The following is a 22,536-nucleotide window of genomic DNA, read 5'->3' as shown; positions in this document are numbered from 1 at the left end:
GTATTTAGATTTATGTAGAACATATTAAACCCATCATCGACATTGACTGTGGGCAACATCAACGCACTCAATAGCCAAATTTATCACTACTGCAGATTGCTGCTACGCTCGAGACTGTTGTGATCACCGTAGGGTAAGGTGGTGGAACCCTGCAGCGGCTCTTTCCCCGCGGGTGTGGCCTGCCCGTGCACGTCGTCTCAGAACAGCGGCGGCTTTATGCGCGTCATGTTCCGTCTGTCAAAAGGCAATTAGGGAATGTCAGGCTGATGCCCCTCACTCGCCGCCCATCGCACGACTCTACGCCTCGCTACACACCGATTCAAGACGTCGCCGCGGGCATGTGCTGCATTCCGGCTTAGCGTTCGGGCTCCCAACCTCACCGACGCGCGCGACACGTCCTCGAGCAAGGACTCAGCCTGTGCATGGTGGAGCACGTACACTTCACCGCAAAACCACAGACACCGAGATGCATGACTGTTATTCACTCTACTCGCACCGCATAACAGCATTGACAGACCGACACGCGGGTACCAGGCCCCGCGACACTCCACCATGGACGACTTCAAGCCCGAGCTGCTCAAGGCTCTCCTCGACTGGGTACGTCTCCACGTGCCGCCTCCTACACGTCCGGGCGGAATAGCTGACATTCGCGTCTAGGTCAACACCTTCGACCTCCCCCACAGAATCACGTCGCTGAGCCAGCTCGAAGACGGCCAGATACTGTGGCAGATCCTCGCCGACATCGACGCCGACTACTTCAACGAGTCACTCCCAAATTTCGAAGAGAACCACCGCCGCCAATCAGACAATTGGATACCGCGATGGCAGAACCTCAAATATATCGAGCGCACAACCTCGACCTACATACGCGAAGAATGCGAGCAGCTGCCCGTGCTCACCAAGCGCATGATACCAGATCTCAAGGCAGGCGCGAGGGATGGATCAACAATGCTGGTTGCAAAGCTCACCATGGCTGTGCTACTGGCAGCATGCTTCTCGCCGCGCAGCAACCAGCGCATGCTGCAGGTTATGCCCAAGCTGGGCCAGAAGACGGCCGAGACGATTGCCGAAGCCATACAAGAGATGCAGGCCTTGGACCAACGCATGTCGGAACTAGGCGTCGATGCCGAGCTGACTTCAGAGCCAGTTCTCTCAGGGTATAGAACGCCCACACGAGCAATATCGGGCCAGCCACCTCCGGCAGGCAACGAGTTGGAGCAGGAGGCACAACTGTTCGAGGCGAACAAGGACAGGCAAGCACTCAAGGCGCAAGTTGGAAAATTACTTGAGGAGCTCAAGACCTCACGGGAACGCATATCCAAGCTCGAAGAGGAAGTCGCAGAAGCGACTGCCTATCTCGACGTTCGGGCCGGCCAGGCACAACGCGCTCAATCGGACGATGTCGAAAACTTACGGAACGACTTGCTGCGCGACAGACAGTACATCGACCAGCTCGAACAAGACCTCGCACATACGAGAGAGATCATGGAAAGCCAGAAGCGACGTCTCGATCGACTAGAGGGCGAGGAAGGATCCAAACAGGACTTGCGAGATCAGCTGCAAGTCGTCAAGGCCGAACGCGACGAGCTGAGCCAGAAAGCCAAGGCAAACGAGAACCTGAAGAAGAAGATCGAGTCTCTGACCAAGGAAACCAAACAACTAGAGACGCTACGCGAAGACTACCAACAAGCTCGTGAACGGTTAGCTCAGCTCGAAGGCGTCGAGGAGCGCATCGATATCCTGCAGAACATCATCAAAGAGAACGGTCAGACGCTTGCCAACGGAGAGCAGGCCATCTTTGAAGAAAAGGGCAAGCGCACCCGAATCGAACATGAAAACCTTCTCCTTATGAAACAGTTGGAGCAGACTCGCGAGCTACAATACAAGGCAGAAGATGCCAAGCAGGAGCTCGAAGAACGGATACGGGAACTAGAATCATCCAATCATGCTGATCGTGGCGGAAGCCTGGAAGACGAGCTTGAACAAGACGAAAACGCCAACCAGGACACCGACACGAAGCCCGCGTCTGATGGAAGGGTGAGCGCAGATGCGATTGCTCTACAACAACGGGTCGATATCTTAAACGTCCGTTTGAAGTCGCTAGAAAGCGAAACGCTCAAGCAGATGCAGGAGAATTTGGGTCTACGGTCTGATATGATGACGGAAAAGGACGAGAACAGCCAGAAGTAAGTGACTGCTTCATATTGATCGGGCATTACTAACCACACGTCCGCAGACCCTTCCTGGAACAGAACGAAAAGCTACAGACTGCTCAAACCGAGCTGGAAGAACTTCGTCGCCGGTTACGAGAACAAGACCTGCAAATGGCGGAACTTCGCAACGAACTCAACAGGAGTATGTATTCCGATTCATCTATGTGATTGTGCTAACTCTGCTAGAATCTGACATCGACGACGATACGCGCACAGCTGCTGTCCAAAAGGAACACGAGCGCCTACTGGTACTGCAAGAGAGGACCAACGACAGACTACGGGAGCTCGAAGTTGCGAACGCGGAGAAGCAGGGTCTCTTACGAGCAGCGTTGCTCGATCGCCAAAACCTACCGCCAGAGCTTCTTGAGCTCAAGAGAGTCGAAACGATACGGGAGATGCGTGAACGGATAGAGTCTGTCATCAAGGCCCCAGCAGAAGTACAACCGCAAGTGCTAGATACCACGAGTTCGGAGATCGCCGAGACTGTGCTATCCTCCGAAGCAGCTCTGGACAAAGCAAAGAAGGTAAGTAACAAACAGATCTCTCATAGCAAGTCGCCTTCTTCCGCGTTCGACGCAGCGGTTTCGGCAATGAAGAAACATCAGCTTGAACCTTCGTTCACTGCGGCTACTCTTGTCTCGCCGGCTTCGCCAAATCGAACCCATCTCGGAAAGGATAAGTCGCTGTCGGACATGTCTACTTCGACAGCTGGGACGGGGCAAACTACATGGGGCCGCATGGCGCAGCTAGTCTCGCCAAAGCGGAGGACCAAGTCGACCATGGGCGGCACCGAGTACTACACGATGCAATCGTCGAATGACTGTGCGGCAAGTTTGTCCTTGGCCTGGCTGCCAGAGTATACTTATCCAACCGACTACCTCTCCATTTTCATACCCTCTACTCATCTCCTCGCGCCCATGCTAACCCGTAACCGCAGGACCTCCAAGATCAACTCACAACCAACAGCACACTTCGCGAGCAACTCGAGCTCGCAAAGAAGGAGACGTCAGAGAAGGGCTCGGTATGTCGCGTTCCCTCCCTCTCCAGAACAGCGACGTGGCAACCTTGGATATGGTAGTAACAAGTGCTCCAACAAACAGGTGGAACTCCAACAAGAAGTCGAAAACCTGCGCCGCGAAAACGCACTGGTCAAGTCCATGTGGTACGACATGAACCAGCGCCTCCTCAGCAACACCGTCATCCTGCAAAGACGCAGCGAAGCACCCAAAGGCTGGCTCGGAAAACAAAGAGCCGCTGTCGGCGGCTCCAGCGTCTTAGTACGTTAGCTCCCCTCTTCCTGTAAACACGTCTTTTGTGTATGTATTTCCAAGGGCTGACTGGGTACAGGGCCGGAGGTAGCCGGAGCCGTGACCGCGTCGCCTTCTCTGCGGCCGACGCCCTCGTCGGTGGGCAACAGCTACGCTGCAGCAGGCTCGTCGGATGGCGTGCTCGTTTCTTTTCTCTTCATTACGCATTTTGTAGGGCCGCGGAATCGGGTTTGGTTCAGCATAGCGCAGGTTTGGTGGCATTTGTATTGCGTGAGGATGTATAGACGTATTGTCTTTTGTCACTTATACCCCCTTTTATTCCTTTGCAGTAGTTTGTAGAGAATCAAATATACTAGATCAAATGGACGGCTGAGCGTTTGGGTGGTGTTGTTGAGATGTCGAGTAAAGAGCGTCATGTCATTGAGGGAATAGATACATGTACATTGGTATTTGAAATGAAAAAAAAGGTTCAAGCAACATTGAGAAACGGTGCGTTTGGTGGATGACGGCGGTATGGACATGGATTATGAAGACGTTATCCGACAGAAGTGATACACTAGGTAAACCCAACACACAAACAACATCGAGAGTGTGCCGTTGCATTAGCCTCCTCCCCCCACTTCGTCACTACGCTTATCTCCCATTCACATTCCTCATCCTCACACATCAAATTCTCCGCACCATCACCTTCCATCCTCCAATCTCCCACCAACCTAACTCAACAGGTTACCTCAGCACACTCAGTACTCAGCCAACCTCAGCCTCCTCCCAATATTCCTGCGTATAACGTCGCGCTCGACGGGTTCGTTCTGCGCTCGATTCGCATTGAGTGCCTGACGAAGCATGCCCGCATCGAAGAAGCCATCTAGAATCGGGGCGAAAAAATCAGAATCAGCGATCAATGAAACAGTGGAAAATAAGGCGGTGTGTTGGTGATGTGTGGTGATGATGAAGTCTCGTGTGCGCATGCCGCTTATACCGCTCAATCGCATCAATAATGTAGGAAAGCAAAGAAGAAAACTTCTCTAATGAGGAAAGAGGGGAACAAACAAAACGCTAAGAAGAGTAAAAAATCGGTTTCCTCGCCGCAACAGGCGCTTTCCTCGCCTTCACCGTTTTAACAACCGGAATGGGTTTACGCGGCGAGCTTTGCAAAACAGGCGTCATGGGTTTGAAAGGCGGGGAATGAGGAGGCGTAGGCGGTAAACCACCCACCGTAGGGAAAGGTTGTGAAGAAGAAGGCAAAGAGGAACAAGAAGCATGGCCCGAGACTTCATCGAGGGAAAGAAGGGAAGGAGGGGAAGGGGGAGTCCTACATCCACCGAGACCATCGTCGTCTTCATCATCTACTATACTCTCTGCAGGCGTCTGTTGTTTTCCACCATCTCCCAGGATGATTCTGCCTCTGCTCTTGAGACGGGTGGCGAGGGGTCTGTCTTCCGCTTCGCGGGCGCGGGTCGCGGTCTTATCAGCCGAAGTACCGCGGCGCTTGATCTGGCGGAGGAGTTTGCGGATCTCTAAGAAGTAGGATTCCAGCGCGTCAATGTAGCGCGAGGTTTGGCGGTGCTTGGATGACGCGCAGATGGATATGCTGCCGTCTTTTATGATGTAGCCTATGCCGAAGCCGTCGGCGGACGTGGGACCGAAACCGAATTGGCGGAGTGAGGGGTTGCCGCAGTTGGAGGTCGAGAGGATGGTTTGGTTGATCTTGTCCCAGCCGTTGTCGGCGAAGAGGGCGGGCATCGAGTGCTGCATTGGTGCTGGGGGTGGCGAGCTCGAAATGGAGTCGTTCTCTGAGAGGACTGAGTTGCGGTTCGGTGAGCCGACGCCTGATGCGTCGGCGCTGGATGGTCGTGTTGAGTCCCAGCCGTCACTGCTCGCTGTGTCGTTTGACTCGTCAATGGCACGCTGCCAGATGCAGTACAAAGCGTAGAGGTGTCGGTCAGGACCTTGGGCTTTGGAACATATTTTTGTGTTCTCGGTGTGCTTCTGGCACGCCTTTCTAAGTGCTTCAATCTTCTGCGATGCTGGGTTCTCGCCCCAGAACGTCGTCAGGAAGTCAACCGACTCTTCTGTTACCGAGCGGATGGCTTCCGTACGTCCGTGGTAGTATATCTTCGTCATAGCGGGTTCGTATACGCATTCTATCCGTCCATATAGACCGTAGTACGCTGCCTGGAAAGCCATTTGAACAAAAGCATCGGGTGAGAAACCCATCGAAGTCATGAAGTTCTTGCCATAGTGAGGGAACTCCAGAGTCGCGAACTCATTCTGCTGAATGAGGTCTGCCAGACGTGTCTCGGCAAAACGAAGCGCTGTGCTAAGTTCAGGAAGCATGTCCCACTCGAGCTTGTGAGGAGTTGTTTGTACGTCGCCAAAGCTATCTGGGTCGCGCTTGGCAGGATCAGGACTTGATGAAGCCCAAAGACTTGGCGCACTGCCGTTGATGGTTCTCGCGAATCGGAGAATGGTGTCGGTGTAGACATCGGAAGCAAATCGGAGCACAGTATGGCCATCAACACCAGTATGCTCGAAGTTGATTCCCGCACTTCCGTTCTTGCAAACGATGATCTGCAGCTTGTCGTACCAACGGTTCGTGCATGTTCCCACCTGGACACCACGCTCAATCTTGCTCGTACCGCAAAGCATGTTCATGCACAGATCGGCACCTGTCTGCGGTTCGGTGTAGTCCAGGCAGAGAATAAACAATGCTGAGTCAACAATGTTGAGGCAGTCAGAGTTGTTCGAGCCCTCTTCCCTGTGCAGCACGTCACGGAGACCAGCCCAGACCTTTCGATTCTCTGTACTCAGCACACCCAGAGCTCCTTTGGCCGCATCCTGAATCGGTACTTCCTGTGCGTCATCGACAATGACTTGCAGATTGAGGGCAATATCCTTCTCCGTCATGATGAGGTCGTGGTTATCATCTAGAACGTCGAACCAGTAGAACTGGCCATAGCACATGACGACCACGTGCTTCGAAGTTGGGTCTTGACCGATCTGGCATCCATGCTCAGTGGGTATCCTGGCAGTACCAAACAGTCTTGAGTATTGGTACATGCACAGTGGCTGACCACGGATGGTGTCAGGCGGTAGTTCCTCGCGACGGACAGCTCTTACAAACGACAGTGCCGAGACGACTAATGAGGCTGCGCGAGTGACTTGGTTGTTGCGAGCCGGGGTGGGATCATCCTCCAGTAAGAAGAATGGATTTAGATTAAGTACCACCGGGTTATCGAAGTTCAGATATGAATCATACCCTAGCGATAGGTCAGCCTATGATACATGGATATAGACACACTTTCAACTGTCGATCCTGAAATGCCTCAAATATAGCTCATTTTGTGAACTGTCAAGATACTTACAGAACTGCTCGATGTAGTTGTTCTTCCCAGAAGCATACTTCTTCAGCTTCTCCTGCAGCACAGGTCCATCACTCTTGAGGAAGTCCTCTACTGAGTGAACCGTATCACTGTGTTCCTTCGGAGACTGCAAGGGTTTGAGCGCGGCAATGTATTTCTTGCACGAACTGTCGAGCTCTGGGATAGGAAGCTTTGGTAGACTGTCTTCGTGTGCGAAGGTGATGCCCGGTCTTGAGTTGGGGTTGGTATGGCTTGCTAGTGGTGCTTGTGCCTCTGAGGAGTAAGACTGGGTGCTCTGCTTTGCGGACTCCGCTGAACGGGTCGTGCCGTTGCCTTCCGAGCCAGACATCTTGGATGCCTTATTAAGTGTATCCTCAAGGGACGACGGTTGGGTGAAAGTGCGGACTGCCATGGCGAGTGTCAGTTAGGCGTATAGGGGCGAGATGGAGGTGGCAATGTTGAGATGCCGCAGAGCACTGCGATAGAAGTAGTGACAGTCCTGAAGACAGTAGGCCGGCATGGGTACTCAAAGTTCGCAAAGAGCATCAAGGTACTTGGGGAAGGGAAGACTCTTATAAGAGTCAAGACGAATGGGGAAAGTAGAATTAGGGCGGGTCCACATGGCGACTTCGCATGTGAAACGCGCGATAGGCTTCGTAATAAAAGAGACAGGCGATGCAAGATGCCGCTCAGGTAGCCGACCGCTGACCCGGAACGTGACCCGGAGCATGGCAGACCAGAGAGGTGAATGACCCGATGTTCTAAGCCAACGAAACGCCCATGCAAGGAGAATGCAACTTACACAGTAGCGTCGAGCTCTAAATGAGCTGCGGATGGTCTGGCGGAATTTGTCCAGATCTGGAGAGTAATCGAAACTGCTGTAGTCAAAGTAACTCTGTTGCGCAACGACTTACTGTACTCCAATGGGCCTCTTGGGCTCTCGACGATGCAGCAGGACCAGGATAAAGGACCGGAAAAGGTGTGCCGCGGATCGAAGCACAGCAAATGTCAGAGAGACTCGGTCGTGAGGATACGGTAGGCGCGTAAGGCTGCCCCGAGGTGTACTAGTGGGCCTGTTAGAAATCAGCTATCTACGTTACGGACGAGTGGAAGCGTCGGCGGTAGCGCGAACTTATAAAGGGCACGCACCGTCGCGTAGGCAGTCCGGTTAATCGGAGAAAATGTACCTGGGCAGCTTTAGGAGAGGCACGGCAATGGGTGCAGGGCACGATAGCAGGATGGCACTATGGTCTATGGCTACTTGGATCACACTGCGCTCTACTCTACGCACGGCAACCTGAGGTGTCGATGTCTGGGCTCCGTCTTGGGCGGACTGGGATTGGAGAGTGGCTGAGGAATGCCAACGTGTGGAGAAGCGGGGGATCCAGGTGTGACGTAGGTCACGGACCATAGGAGAAACGGAACCCCCACCAAGCTGTCGTGAATAGACTAGTCGACTAGCGGCCAAGAGCTTCTCGAACAGTCGCGAGCAGCTTTCATCACGCGTCAGTCAGTCATCCCGTCCGCCTCCAACGCTCCGCCCGCCGTGACATTTGACCGAAAAGGCGAGTCCGGAACGAGAGTCGCGCGTGCCATCCGCAGAGCCGCGCAAATGCGACACCTCTCTGGCCCATGACGGATCTGCTGCAGGTGCTGCCTGACTTTGACGCGAAACCCTACACCCACCTGCTGCCCTCGCTCGACAAGGCCCTCATCACCGCCAATGACCTGCTCACCCTCGACGCTGCCGATGTCGCCAAACGTGCCCAGCTGCCTGCCGGTGAGCTGAGGAAGCTCGCTGATGCCGTGATAGCTGCTCTGCATCTCCAGCTTGGCTTCGGCGGAGAGGAAGCTGCCGTCGGCAATTCCTTCCTTTCCGCTTCGGGCATCCCGGATGCCCCGAACGATGGTTGGACTTGTATAAGCACCTTGGATGAAGAGTTGGACGCCGCTTTGGGTGGAGGCATACCGCGCGGGTATCTGGTAGAGATTACCGGGGAGAGGTGCGGCAGTCTTGGAAATTGCTCCTGAACCTTGTACTGACTACTTCCAGTGGTGCCGGTAAAACACAATTTCTCTTAACCCTGCTGCTGGCTTCACAACTGCCGCCTCCCAAAGGGCTCGCCAAGTCAGTAGTTTACATATCTACCGAGGCAACACTATCTACAAAGCGCCTCGCCCAGCTGCTCTCCTCCCACCCGGCCCTCGCCTCACTGCCTGCCGACGAAAAGCCCTCACTGTCGCGTGTCCTGAGCATACAAACCCCAGATCTCGAATCCCAAGAGCACATACTACGCTACCAGCTACCCGTAGCGATTAGAAAGCATGGCGTGGGCCTCGTCATCCTGGACTCCGTCGCTGCCAACTACCGCGCCGAGTTCGAGAAGCAAGGCGCCAGCAATGGGGCAGCGGCCATGGCAAGGAGAGGAACCCAGCTTGTACAGCTAGGCGCCCTACTCCGGGAACTCGCCCGCACAGAAGGCATAACCGTTGTCGTAGCAAATCAAGTCGCCGATCGCTTCACGAAAGCGCCGTCTGCGCCGTCCTCAAACGCAGCATCAAGGACAACATCTACCAACAGCCAGGGCAACCAGAGCGCAAGTCAGGGAACAGACCACGACCATGCCACTAATCCAGCCTCACAGCCAGCCGAAAGCATCGTTCTCTCCGCAGACCCCCTCGCTCTCGACCACCAACAACGCTGGTTCACCGGCTGGGGCGACTCGCAATACGAGCAGGCGCACGTCCAAAAGACGCCTTCTTTGGGACTTGTCTGGACAAACCAACTCGCGTGTCGCATTGCCCTGAAGAAGATACCCGTTCTTTCTGGTAGCAGACCGCTCATACATACTGTCAACGGCCAAGACCAATGGAATGAGCAAGAGGAGAGCCACATCTCAAAGTGGCGACGCTGGTTCAAGGTCGTATTCGCGCCGTGGGCTCCGCCATCAGAGGGGAGGGGCGTCGAGTTTGAGATAACAGAGAGTGGGATAAGGCATGTAGTCAAGCCAGAGAAGAAATGAAAAACACAATATATACACACATCATCAGCACTTGTCAAGACATGACCTCGGACTCAGAGTAGACTCAGATTACATCATGACATTGATTTTCTTCCAGAAAGATTCTATACTTTATACCGCCCCTAGGAACACCTTCGCTAGCCCGGTCGTAGAGAAACCCCTAATGCATGCGTCCGCCTGGTATCCATGATCCCTAGATACCCCAAAGTTTATAGAAAGAAGAAACATGTTGTTACAAAAAGACCAAGACGTCCCTCTGCCTCGAGCAAAAAGGTCCTCGTTGCCATTGAGCACAAAGAGAGAAGAATCGTAGGGCGAAGGAGCTCAGTCGGTGATCCTCCAGCTGTCGAACCACTTGAGGTGTTTCCACTGGCTGCTGGGTCCGACCATACCGAAGGAGATGGCCCTGAAGAGCACATACAGGCCAATGATGATGGCGTACAGAACGGCGAAGATGGCCCATTGTACCTGTTTGCTGAGCTTTCTTGTGGTGAAGTCGAGGCAGAAGCCCATGACGATGATGGCGAACCACAACGCGGGGTAGTAGTGGTGCACGTAGGTGACACGGCCCATGGCGACGAACGGTGCGTAGTGAAGAGCCCAGCCGATGATGGGGTAGATACCGGCGTAGTGGATCTGGTCGATCTCTGATTGCTTGAGGTCGTTGTATCCGCGTTGCCAGCGGACCAGGTAGAAAATGACAAGGAGACCGAAGATGCCTAGCGAAGCGGTGCTGCCCCAGTAGACGAAGGGGTTGCCGAGGAGGAAGTACTTGACGACTGTGATTTTGTTAGTGGAATATCTAAGGTGATGGGAGAAGGGTACTTACTGTCGTCGTTCCAGCCGCACATGCGGAGACCGACGTGCAGGATGGGCCATTGCCAGAAGCTGGATGCGAGATCGTCTTGCTTGTCAGGGTCGGGAACAAGCGCGTTGTTGGATGTCATCATGGCAACGTTGAGATGGATAAAGTCCTGGAAGAAGGGTGACTTATAGTCGCCAGGGTTGCCTGGGGGTAGTCTCTCGTTGGTGTGGCTCTCGATGTTCCAGTGGGTGTAGACGTCGCGGGGGTTGTTCTTCTTGACGCAAGTTGTCTCAATCTGCTTGAAACCCCATTGAGGGAGGTTGACATTGCCAGCGCGGAGGTAGCAGCCCAGATCCTTGTGCTTCAGACGGAAGGCAGTAGTGAGCGTTCGGAGCTTGGAGTAATCCCTCGAAGCAGCGTCACGAACAACTTCAACAACCCAGTGGTCCTTGGTGTCACCGACGGTTGTGTTGCCGTAGCAGGAAACTTCCCAATCGCTCTTTGTAACGGGGGCGGCGACTTGGTGCGAGTGGAGGTTACGGCCGGTCTGGGCGTGGATGAGACGGATAACGTCACCGTTGCCAGGGTAGCGGAGCTCCTCATCGGGCTTGTAATCGACTTCGTGGCGGTTGGGGTAGAAGAACCAGTCGTTGTTGGCATCCTTGTGGTGGTAGCAAGTGATCTGTTGCTGTTGGGAGCCTTCAGGGTAGGTCTGTACGTGAGAGTGAAGCAGTCCACCTCCGTATCCCATGTTCTTCAGAGTCGTGCGAGAGCCGTATGCAATCTCAAGAGGGCTGTTCTTGCCGACCTCGGTTCCTCGCAGGTTAGCCTGGAAGAGAGAGCTCATTTGTGCGTCGCCAGGACCGCTGTTCTCGAGGATGATGAAGTGGAGGTAGAAGGAGAACATGTAGACGGCGAGGGGAATGAGAATCAGGCCGAAGACTCGGAAAGCGACGTGGGTGACTAGTTCGACCTGTATGTGTTAGTCTAGTTTTCTCTAGCAGGGCGATTCCACGTACCTTGGGCATCTTCAGGTCTCCAAACTTGTGCCAGAGGTCCTCAATGGTGTACAGTCCGACCAACGCCGTGACGAAGAATCCAACCCACTTGACGCTGCATACGCAACCAATGGAAACTCCAGTGAGCATCAGCCAGAGACCCCACTCAGGCGAGAATGGGTCATGTTGCTGACGGTGGAACTTGGACCAGCAGAAGACGGTGGTGAAGGTGAAGCAGAGGAGCATAGAATCGAGAAGGATGAAACGGCTGATGGTGGTGTACGAGTTCTCGCAGAGTACAGCCAACGTGACGAACCATACAACTGGACGGCGGAAGTTCAGCTCCTTGGCGGTAAAGTATGCCAGCGGAACGCAGACAGCGCCAAAAGCAGAGTTGAAGAGACGCATGAAGGTGTAGTCCAGCTCCGGAGGGTAGGTCTCTCCAGACTTGAATTCGAACGAGCCATTGTATCCAGCGAGGTATCCAGACAGACCAACGAGCATCTTTCCGAGCGGTGGGTGGACATCGAAGTAGAACTCGCGCTTGAGGTAGTGTGAACCGAACTTGCCAAAGCTGCACCAAGTCAGAACTAGCCATGTACGTCTTGGATTCGGTATACTTACTGGGCTTCGTCCCAGGTGACGATTGGCGAGAGGCCAATCTTGTACATGCGCGTGAAGAAGGCGAAGAAGGTGAAAATCAGAGGGGCCCAAATGAACTCGTATTCGTCGAGGAAGGAGATGATGTTGAAAGGCTGCGGCTTGGTTAGCGAAAGGTCCCTGCAGCCACCAGAATATTGACAGCTCTGATGCCACTTGTGCAAGACGGCGTACCTTGTCCTTGGATTTCTCCTTCTCTTGTACTGGTGCAGCGACTGGCGCGGATGCCTGTGATTGTGCGGCTACATTTCTCCTCCGCAGCTCTTCCGCCTGTGCATCGGCGCCCGTGGTGCGCGCAGTTGATGCCATGGTGATGGAAGTCGGCGCTCTGGTCGACCTCAGATGTTGTTCGCGGAGTTGTCCAGAAAGGCGGAAGGGATTCGTGGCTTGAGGCTGGATTTGGTGGTGAACGGGTAGTCGGTACCACGGAGCTTGCGCGACTACGCGGTGCAGCCGGTCTAATGCGACAAGAGAGAAAGGCAATCAATTAAAAGTGGCCGTGGGCCGTAGAAGAAAACCCCAAACAAGTGAGAGCATGGGAAGGAAGCTCGCAGGGAAGGAGCAATGCAAGAAAGTCGTGCGCTGCGGGATCGAGGAGGTGGGCTACCTGTTCCCGAATTAGACTTACGAGCAAAGGAAGCTAGAGCCCGGCCGCCGCATCAGGGCACGGAGAAGCGACACCTGTTCACATCTATCACGTGAAACCCACAATTCCATTCACCTGGCCCCAATCGTTCCGTCGCACTGGTAATCCGATGTGCAGCCGGCTAGGACGGGGAGGGGCACTAGGTCGATGCACGTCACCAAACCTTCACCACGGTAGCTCTCTGCACAGAAGATAGTGGTTCCGTCTCCCTTGGAAGACGTATTTCTCTAGCCTACTCAACACATGTAACAAACGCCTCAAAAAATGCTACGCGCACTCTATCAACCCAAGAACAACGCTCGATAAGCCATTGGCTCGTGAATATTGGAACATGCGCATCGCTTGTCGAGATGGCGCAGATATATGTAGGAAATGCGGAATTGTCGATGGGTACACCGCGTGTACTCTAGTCCTCGTCCTGTCCAACTTGCTTGTACTTTCCGCTCGTACTGTCACCCTCGCCGTTACCCTTGGTCCTTTTAACCATGTTGCTGATCCAGCCACCGATGCCTTCGCCGTTCTCGGTGTCCGCCTTGGCCATATCTTTGTTGCCGCTCTCGATGTCAGGAGGGTCGATGTTGAGTCCGGGAATGGCCTCGTCTTGCGCGCGGCGTCCGCGGATATCGAGCGATGGAACAGGAGAGCCGCGGCCTTCTCCGCTGAAAAGAGATTCGGCTTGCGCCAGGGTCTCCGGAGTGGGCATAACCGAGGTAGCGTCTCCGAACAGGGAGTTCATGTCTTCCAGGCGAACGTTGGCAGTTTCTGGGTAGATGAAATATACTGAGACTTGTTAGTAAACGGCTCAGCCCAAATGTCAGTCAAAACCTACCGATAACGAAACTGGCAGCGCAGAAGAATGCGTGGATGAGGTACAGTCGCCACTGGATGTGCTCCTGCAGGATCGGAGTCATCTCACCAACCAGCCAGTTGAAAGCCCAGTTGGTCGCAGTACTCAGACTAGCACCCTTTGCACGAATGCTGAGGGGCAGGATCTCCGGTGGGTACAACCACGGAATAGGACCCCATGAGTATCCAAATGCGGCGTTGTAGATCATGACGAATATGACGACCATGTTGGGTGTCCAAGAAGCTTGCAGGAATTGGAAGTAGGAAATGGCGGAGAGGGAGATCAGCATCATGAGGGCTCCAGAGAGCAGAATCTTCCGACGACCCAGCGAGTCCACAATGTACCATGGTGGGATGGTGGAAAGCAGGTATGTGATGGCGTTGATACCAGTCATGAGAATAGCTTGGCGACCGTACCAGCCAGCCTCTTCGAAGACGAGCGGTGCATAGTACGAGATGACGTTGATGCCGTTGAGTTGCGCGAGGGCTTGGGCGGACATGGCAATGAAGACGCGTTTGGAGTATCGCGTAAACATGTCTTTGTATGATCGTTCACCTTCTTGACGCTGGAGCAGAACGTTCATCTTGATCTCTCGGTATTCATCTCGTGCTTTGGGGTTGTGAATATCGCCCTTTCCGTACAAATTGGCAATAACTACAATACCCTCTTCGTCGTGATCGTTGTCCAAGAGCCATCTGTATGTTTTAGTGAAATGCTTGAATTAGGAGGGTAAAGCAAACCTTGGAGATTCGCAGATAAGCAAGCTTCCTGCGGCCAGAAGAAGACCCATGATGCACTGCATGAAGAGCGGAACTCTCCACGACCAGTCGTTCTTGATGTATGTGCAGAAGTAGTCAACCCACACACTGACTGCGTAACCTGTGATGTTGCCAGTGAATTCAATGCAACCCATCTTTCCTCGGTTGTGGGGCGGCGAGATTTCGGACTGGTATACGGGTACGATGGTGGATAGCGATCCGACTCCCAGACCGGCGATGACTCTGCCGAGAAGCATCATGGGGATACCGGTAGCGAAGGTTTGGAGAGCGCCGCCGACGACGAAGATGAGGGAGCCGTACAAGATGGTCTTGCGTCTTCCAATCACATCACCGATACGGCCAACGACCAGCGAGGAGATAAAGGCACCAACTTCCAGGATAGCCACCATCGTACCGAGCTCGGCGGCGGAAGGCTGGTTGAAGTAGTCTTTGAAGTAGATGCCGCTGTGATACTATTAGACATGGCCAAGTACAGAGGGTGCGTAAGGGCGTACGTGATGATACCGGACATGACTCCCTGATCATAACCGAACAGGAACACGCCTAACGAGACGAAGACACTGGTGAAGTAACTGCCGCTGTTAGCTCTGAGCTTCCTGTCGTGGCATCCGCTCTACCCACATCAGCTTCTTTCCGTGTAACCCGTGGATACGGGAGGGCCCATCGTTGGGTGCCATGATTCTGGCGAGTATCTTCTCAGCCTTTGAGATAGTGCGTGGCCCAGGGTCGGGGATCTCGATGTCTTCGAGCCGGAGTTGGTGGGCGCCCTTTTCGTGGAGGTCCTGAGATGCAAAGCGCGCTCGCTTTTGCTTTTGGCGTGGCCGCGACGGGTTGCCGGCTTCGAGGTTGATGCGGAGGGGGTCTTCTCGGTCAGCTAGCTGGTCGACGAGGTCACCAGTATCGCTCCAGACGGAGAGGTCCGAGTCGGACGATGGGGTGTCGAAGGAGGAGCGCGCGCTGTCCTTATCGTGGTCGTCGAGCAGATAAGCAGAGTCGTGGTCTCGGGGACGGGCCGAGCTCGAGAGGTTGTGGAGGGGGATGTTGGCAGGCCTCCTGGTGCTGTTGGAGTGGGACGGAATGGTGAAGGTCACAGGCTGTTGGGAGACAGCCCTCTTCTCCGAGAGATGGTGGTAGGAAGAACGAACGAGGCCAAAGGCGGCTGCTGGGGCACGTCACAGGGTCAAGCAGCCGAGACGAGGGATCTGGTAAGGCTAGCGCAAAGGCGGTGAGAACTCGGTCGCATTGGGCTACAATGGGGAAAAAGACAGTCACGACGATAGCGCCTGGTTGAGATCAGACGTCCACAGGTGCATGCGAACGTGTGAGCTCCCTGTTCGGGCTGCCTTGCCGTCATTTCTTGGCACCCATGTAGACTCCTTCGCTGCTCGGTCCGACCATGTTGCGCATGGAGCCTGCTGGCGAGCGCGGCATCGTCTGCACGATGATGTACGCGCGCAGCAGAGGCTTTGTTTTTATCGCGGCTGTATCGCATCGAGTGACAGCCAGATGTACGGATCGCCATGTTCTCGCTACCACAATCCGATGCCGTTGACCGGAGGCTTGAGACGGAGGCTTGATAGCGGACATTAGATCCCGCGATGCAGCACACGACGTAGCCACGAGCTCTATACTACACCTACACTAGAGGTGCACCACCAACTCTGCGCCATGTACGGGGCGGTGGAGGCGGGTCCCGAGGTCACGTTGGGGTTGTAGTGTCGACGATTGGAGCCCCGCGCGGAGTCTGACTGCAAAGCGGAAAGATAGCCGCGATCAACTTCAATGTTGCACAACTCATGCGGTGTAGAAAGGACACCGACTAGTGGTAAAAACTCCATACAGATCACGAGACTCGATGCTATGTAAGGAAAGAGACGCAGGGCCACATGGCAGTTTTCGTGCGGAGAAGCAACATGGGCGGGCTCAGACGCGTTCTGTTCTTGCATCTTTCGCTTCGCACGTGAACGTGACAGCCCTGAAGTCTGCCGTCACTGGACGAGGTGAACACTAAGCAAAGAAACCAGCATTGCTTTGCTGGAGACGCGACTTAACCATATGACAGATCTCGACACGCTTTATATACCCAACGCGTTCGAGTGTTTGCAATCTCCCCAAAACGTTGTGGTGAAGCGACTATAATACTAGCGTTAAACAAACATCAGTCAAATCCATCCTCGTCGATACAGTAGACGCCGGAGACCCTCCTGACGTTTGCAAGCTGGGGCCTCGCTTCCAGTGCGAAACACCTAACTTTTACGGCCCCAGGCACACAACGCTCGTGGGCAAAGGAGGTCCACAGGTCGACCGTGCTGCTGTAGAGTTGAACAGCTGCAGGAAGGGCCTCGTCGCCAAAGTCAAGCCATCAACTCAATTAATGAGGGCCCTTGCACCACCGGTAGAGTTGGGAGTTCTGCGTCATGCTGGTTATGACACGCCCAAGGCCCATGGCTTGCTCTGCCGCCAGATGCTCCGTGATCTGCGGCCCCTCGCTGCAAGGGGAAAGGCGCCGTGGGACTGATTGGCCCAGCAGACCCCAGTTTTGATTACCTGCCCAGATGTTTGTGTGGCAGCGTTCCTGTTTCTTGCTTCTGGCAGAGGCCTAAGAAGGTGTTTAACGCAATTGCCAGGCATCCCTTCGCTGTAATCGACGTCGGACAACTCAATTGAAATTCAGCCTGCAGGGGGTTGGTTTAGCGCAGCACGCCCGCCCTGGTAACCAAACATTGAAAGCTCGCGGTCGGACCTGGCTCTCGCTCGGCGCGCCTGATTGGATTTGGCTGAAGACCTGCTTGGCTTCGTGCATTGTTTCGAGGAAGCTTCCCAGCGGCCCCAGCCACAGCGCATCATTACACCTCTCACCACCACGATCACGACGACGACCGCTCCACGATTCGCTTTCACGTCGCTTGCCCATCCGCGCCGACCGCCCTCTCTTATCTATCGCAGTGCGCACAACCCGATAACGAGCGCTCCACATAAAACCGCAAGGCTGAGGCTCACCTGCAGCTGTTGCTGCCGAAACGAAAAGCATGTCTAGATACGGAAAGGTATGTCGACGACGACTGCACGCTGCGAGAAGAAAACTGACCATCTAGTTTGACGACTTCTGCCGCGACACAGGCTCGAACTGGAGCACATTACCTGTCTGCTATGTACGTTGCGTCCTACCACCCCTTTGCCCGTCCACCGCCCGCGAACGCGCCGCTAACCCCATGTTTCGCAGCTCTTCAACCCAGCTTCGACAAAAGACGATAACGGATGGCAAGATGGCTGCATTCTACAGGGCTTCCCCGTTGGTGGAGGTGAAAGACTGCACAATCTGGGTACGAGGCACATGCGCGCTTCAACGACATTCCGCTTACACACCTAGGCTCCATATTAATCTGCGGCATCGCAATCCTCGCCTCGCTGTTCCTGCTATGGAGATCGCAAAGAAAGAAGGCCGCTGTTGGGCGCAGAGAAATGCAGCTCTTCCTCCTCGGATACATCGTCATCTCCATCTGCGAGATCTTCACCATTGGCGGATTCCCCCTCAATTCCACTGTGCGCATTGTACGTACGCGCTTCTACGTATACATCTGCAGTATCTAATCTTCATACAGGTCTTTGTCGCTATCCACATCGCCGCAATCACCGCTACATCCTGGATCCTTATGCTCAACGGCGCCGTGGGCTACCAACTACTTGACGACGGCACGGCAGTCTCTATCGGTCTGCTCTTGATCTCGTCGATCGTAATATTTATCGGTACCGGCTACATTGCCCTCGACACTGGACTCAACTGGACGGGTTACTGGGAACAGACGCGCTTCGTGCCCAACCAGGCCTACGCGCTATACACCCTCTACCAGCTCGTTCCGTTGGTCTTCATCGTCATCTTCTTCCTCCTGGAAGCTTTCCTCGTGCTTCGCGTTCTCGGCGAGCGCAAGCCAATGCGTAAGGAATCGTCAATCTTCTATCCAAAGCACCCACTGACTCCCTCCCAGTCTATCTCCTCGCAGCAGGCCTTCTATTCGCCATCGGTCAAATCTTCCAATATGTCATCAGCGTTCACATCTGCAACGGCACCGACGGAAAGATCAACGGAGGTCTATTCTCGACCCTCTTCACCCTCCTATCGGTAGTAATGATTTGGGTGTTCTGGTCGAGCATCACCGAAGACGACTGGCCCATGCCAACTGTCGCTGGCTCAGGCGCATATAATTAGGAACGAAGTAGTAATCTCGGGGGTGTACAGGCAACGGCGTAATGTTCTTATGATGGCTTTTGCCCGGCATAGCGTATACCATTTTGGGGCTCTTTGGACGCATTTGATGCGTCATGCTGAACTTGTGCTACGATATACATAATGTTTGCTGAATGGATTATTTGATGTTCAGAACTCGTCTTTACATGCAAAAAGGTGAGGGATTAGACACGACTGACTGGGTATATTGATGATCTATCGCTCGTCGCCAGGCATTATCGTCTAAACCTCTACCACAGCAGGCCTAAGAATTCCTTCATCCAGTCATCTCAGTATCCCCGTTGCTCGCTTCGGCCGCCACAGCCCCAGGATCCAGTCGACCCAAGCACCCCGGACAATTATGCAACACCATATGGGCAAAGACATCGCAATCGATACAAAAGTGACTCTCACAAGTCCGACATTCATACCTCCCACTCTCACTAGCCTTTTGCGCCTCACTATCTTCCTCATCTCTCTTCGTGCCATTGACCTCACCGTTTTGTTCAGCCTCAGTTCTCTGTCTGTTGCTACTCGGCGGACTGCTAAAAGAAACCAGACAGCCCACACATTGCGTGCTACCCTTCTCGCGGGCGCGCGACCAGGATACTGTTGACCAGTTGCGGAGAGGAAAGAGGTGGTGGTAAGACCGCGCGAGATGGGTGGAGAGGAGGAGAGTGAGCTGGCATGACGGACATGTGATGGGTAGGGAGCAGACTTTTGCGCTGCAGCGAGAACATGTGTAACCGCCCATTGTGAGGTTGCCGTGGCATGCGCACATGGTTAATTCGTCTTCAATGACTCGCGAAGGGAAGCCCATCATCATGAGCGCTGCTGCGGACTCGGGGGCTTGTGGTGCTGTTGCTTCGACGGCGGGTGCCGACGTACGGATTACAGGTGGTGTCGTGGTGGCAAGGAGGAGCTCTTTGAGCATTTCCTGGTCGGTTGCGATGGTATATTCGGAGTCGTCACCGGCGTTTGTCCGCGTTACGATTTCTGTGCAGATTTTAAGACGTGCGCCCATGCCGATGACGCTGACGCGAATCTTGTCTCGTACGCAGGCCTTGGCCGTCTGGTGTATGTCTCCAGGGTCTAAACTCAACAAGCTACCAAAGACGACGATGACCTCTCGTGTACCGTGACTTGGTGTGTGGTATAGCGTCGCTCTTGCCAGCTCCAGCGCGTTCTGCAAACTGGGTGCGCCCTTGGGCTCTTTGCCATCGTCTTTACTCCTTAAGCCTTGTATCGCTGCGACGTGTTCGGCCGGGTTGCCTGAGAGCTCCGAGACTCGTATGCAGACGCCGTCGTGCATGCCGAGGACGCTCATCTGCGATATGGGGTTTTGCTCGAAGAATTCGCGGATGTAGTCTTGCGTGTAGTTGATCATCGTGATGAAGCGGTTCGGTCGCATGTCCTTCTCCATCATTGCTTCCGAGAGGTCAAGCACCAAGACGACATGGCGGATGATGCCTCGCTGGAAGGGCTTTGTGTCTTTCCGCAGTCGCTTTCGTTTCCTCTCTTCTTCCCGTTCTTGCACGCTTAGCCCCATTGTATCGTCCTCTGCCAGTTGTGTCGTTTTTGCGACCGTCCGCGAGTCCTCTGTCTCCCATGCTTGCCGTTTGGGTGGTTCCTTTGCAGGCACCTCCGCTTTCCGCCTTTTGCCAGGTGCTGTGGATTGCGCGCGTGTGGTGGAGGGACCGCTCCTTGTGCCAATGTACTCGTCGTCAGATCCCTCCCCCTCAAAATCGTAATCCGAATCGGCCATCGTATGCGCGACAACTTGGGTTGCGTCGAAGAGCTGTGGTAGGTGATATGCGTGTGTGGCTGTATGGATGTGTGGAGTTCAGGTGGATGATGCGCGTGCATAGGCGGAAGCGTGTCTCACCCGTGATAGGCTAAACGCGCTCTCACGTTTTCTTCGCAAGGAAGCCGCGTATGATTAACCCGTATCATCTTGCCTTCTGTGTTGCAATCCTGACATTTACACCTTTTTTTCGTTTCCATAACAAATCACGACCAAGCAGAGTGGCATTGGTTTCGATGTTAGAGTATTCACATAAGATTTCAAGATCGCACTTCTGGCAACGGATATCTCCACATGGAAATGCCGAAGACGACCCCGCGACCGACGCGAACGTGGGGCAAAGTCCCGAACTCCACAACGGGCCATCTTGCATCAACACGCGCTGACTGCTTTATAAGCCTTTCCAGATCCCTGACTCCATGTTGGCACGTTCCTTCATACGCTGCACACGCACCGTTACTACTACCTCCAGACCAATCTTTGCCTCTAGATCACAGTTGCTGTTACCTCCACTTCCACAAGTAAAGTACTTCAGCACAACAGTAAGAGCGATGTCGGCATTTGAGCGATTGATTCGGTTTGAGGACAAGGAGGGAAAGACGGTATATGGGAATTTAGAGAAGGAGGTGCCCACCAGGGAGATTGAAGGAAGCAGCGTAGAAGTGTTGTCTGGGGACATCAAGAGTGGATTCAAGAAGACGGGGGAGAAAGCTACAGTGGGAAAGGTATGCAATACGTATACAGATGAGATACAGATAGCAGGAAGAACTAACATCTAATAGCTCCTCAGCCCCGTCCCAACGACAAACATAATCCTCTGCGTGGGCCTCAACTACCGGCGCCATGCCGAAGAGTGCAACCTCGCTATCCCCTCCAACCCAGCCATCTTCACCAAACCCAGCGATGCTCTCGCAGGTCCCTTAGAAACCATTCCCATCCACCCGGACTGCCAATCGCAACTCGACTACGAAGGCGAACTCACCCTGGTCATTTCAAAGGATTGCAAGAACATTGCTGCTAAAGACTACGCCAACTACCTCCTTGGCTACACCATCTCCAACGACGTCTCCGCCCGAAACTACCAACTCCCTGCAACTGTATCGGGCGGCCAATTCGGCTACGCGAAGTCATTTGACAAGTTCGCTCCCGTAGGCCCGTGTATCGTGTCCCCTAGCTTGATCCCTGACCCTCATAAGCTAAGGTACTGGACCAAGGTCAATGGCGAGAAGAGGCAGGAAACCGGAACGGATGATATGATTTTCAGTGTAGGCCAGATTCTGGAGCATCTGAGTCGCGGGACTACGCTAAGAGCTGGTACGGTGATTCTAACAGGTACACCGAGTGGTGTTGGTCTGTTCATGGACCCGAAGGGTTTCCTGAAAGATGGGGATGAAGTTGAGGTGTATGTGGAGGGGATTGGAAGTATCGTTAATAAGATGAAGTTTGAATAAGTGGAGAAGACAGGGTAAATGATTGTTCAATGCAGGGGCTCATGGGCATAAATTCAAGAATATTACAGACCTCTAGTTTGATTAAAGCATGCGTAGGCATAGTGTCAATACTCGTCTGCCTGTTCCTTGAAGATCGCGATTAAGGTCCAACAGACAAACATACCCTGCGACCGCGAACTTACTCAGCCTCATCTGAAGCTCCCCACGCCTTCCACCTCCATCTAGACTGGTCAGGCAGCTCCAATTCATACCATGCAGGCGTACGAGGAACGTGTTCCACCAACTGCCACCCCAGTATCTCTGCCACGCGCAGCAACCATATCTCGCGAATTAATCCATACCGCGGCCTATCATCCGCTGGCTGCACAAGCTCAGCAGGTGCTGTCTCTACCTGTTCCTTGATCATCTCCTTGGCGAGTTCCCGTAGGCGATTCAGATGATAAGGTCCTATGTGG

At 54.0% G+C, this 22,536-nt stretch overlaps 8 protein-coding genes across 8 annotated transcripts; 4 read left to right on the top strand and 4 right to left on the bottom strand.

Moving 5' to 3' along the window:
- Positions 1 to 552: 552 nt before the first annotated feature.
- J4E85_009546 (uncharacterized protein) lies at positions 553 to 3,572 on the top strand (the record flags this gene model as incomplete). The annotated part of the gene is given in 8 exon segments (XM_051473768.1): positions 553 to 597; positions 658 to 2,186; positions 2,237 to 2,355; positions 2,400 to 2,737; positions 2,753 to 3,044; positions 3,161 to 3,234; positions 3,266 to 3,490; positions 3,561 to 3,572. 8 exon segments carry the CDS (start codon positions 553 to 555, stop codon positions 3,570 to 3,572), a joined length of 2,634 nt encoding a protein of 877 aa, XP_051322553.1.
- A 649-nt stretch (positions 3,573 to 4,221) lies between these two features.
- On the bottom strand, positions 4,222 to 7,255 carry J4E85_009545 (uncharacterized protein; the record flags this gene model as incomplete). Its single annotated transcript, XM_051473767.1, has 3 exons — positions 4,222 to 4,346; positions 4,798 to 6,741; positions 6,847 to 7,255. The coding sequence occupies 3 exons, from the start codon at positions 7,253 to 7,255 to the stop codon at positions 4,222 to 4,224; spliced, it is 2,478 nt and encodes an 825-aa protein (XP_051322552.1).
- A 1,220-nt stretch (positions 7,256 to 8,475) lies between these two features.
- On the top strand, positions 8,476 to 9,866 carry J4E85_009544 (uncharacterized protein; the record flags this gene model as incomplete). Its single annotated transcript, XM_051473766.1, has 2 exons — positions 8,476 to 8,846; positions 8,897 to 9,866. 2 exons carry the CDS (start codon positions 8,476 to 8,478, stop codon positions 9,864 to 9,866), a joined length of 1,341 nt encoding a protein of 446 aa, XP_051322551.1.
- Positions 9,867 to 10,190: 324 nt separating this feature from the next.
- On the bottom strand, positions 10,191 to 12,638 carry J4E85_009543 (uncharacterized protein; the record flags this gene model as incomplete). The annotated part of the gene is made up of 5 exons (XM_051473765.1): positions 10,191 to 10,645; positions 10,696 to 11,644; positions 11,691 to 12,243; positions 12,294 to 12,424; positions 12,504 to 12,638. The coding sequence occupies 5 exons, from the start codon at positions 12,636 to 12,638 to the stop codon at positions 10,191 to 10,193; spliced, it is 2,223 nt and encodes a 740-aa protein (XP_051322550.1).
- A 743-nt stretch (positions 12,639 to 13,381) lies between these two features.
- On the bottom strand, positions 13,382 to 15,999 carry J4E85_009542 (uncharacterized protein; the record flags this gene model as incomplete). Its single annotated transcript, XM_051473764.1, has 6 exons — positions 13,382 to 13,755; positions 13,805 to 14,517; positions 14,563 to 15,045; positions 15,096 to 15,173; positions 15,223 to 15,760; positions 15,966 to 15,999. The coding sequence occupies 6 exons, from the start codon at positions 15,997 to 15,999 to the stop codon at positions 13,382 to 13,384; spliced, it is 2,220 nt and encodes a 739-aa protein (XP_051322549.1).
- A 1,631-nt stretch (positions 16,000 to 17,630) lies between these two features.
- On the top strand, positions 17,631 to 18,808 carry J4E85_009541 (uncharacterized protein; the record flags this gene model as incomplete). The annotated part of the gene is made up of 6 exons (XM_051473763.1): positions 17,631 to 17,648; positions 17,697 to 17,753; positions 17,825 to 17,924; positions 17,972 to 18,153; positions 18,204 to 18,537; positions 18,588 to 18,808. The coding sequence occupies 6 exons, from the start codon at positions 17,631 to 17,633 to the stop codon at positions 18,806 to 18,808; spliced, it is 912 nt and encodes a 303-aa protein (XP_051322548.1).
- Positions 18,809 to 19,103: 295 nt separating this feature from the next.
- J4E85_009540 (uncharacterized protein) lies at positions 19,104 to 20,591 on the bottom strand (the record flags this gene model as incomplete). Its single annotated transcript, XM_051473762.1, has 1 exon — positions 19,104 to 20,591. One exon carries the CDS (start codon positions 20,589 to 20,591, stop codon positions 19,104 to 19,106), a length of 1,488 nt encoding a protein of 495 aa, XP_051322547.1.
- Positions 20,592 to 21,181: 590 nt separating this feature from the next.
- On the top strand, positions 21,182 to 22,081 carry J4E85_009539 (uncharacterized protein; the record flags this gene model as incomplete). Its single annotated transcript, XM_051473761.1, has 2 exons — positions 21,182 to 21,355; positions 21,413 to 22,081. The coding sequence occupies 2 exons, from the start codon at positions 21,182 to 21,184 to the stop codon at positions 22,079 to 22,081; spliced, it is 843 nt and encodes a 280-aa protein (XP_051322546.1).
- Positions 22,082 to 22,536: the final 455 nt, after the last annotated feature.

Source organism: Alternaria conjuncta, assembly GCF_024043145.1.
Source record: "Alternaria conjuncta strain BMP 0040 chromosome Unknown scaffold_17, whole genome shotgun sequence".
NCBI classification, from domain to species: domain Eukaryota; kingdom Fungi; phylum Ascomycota; class Dothideomycetes; order Pleosporales; family Pleosporaceae; genus Alternaria; species Alternaria conjuncta.
Note: the sequence above shows the minus strand (reverse complement) of the source record. Positions and strands in the feature narration are given on the sequence as shown.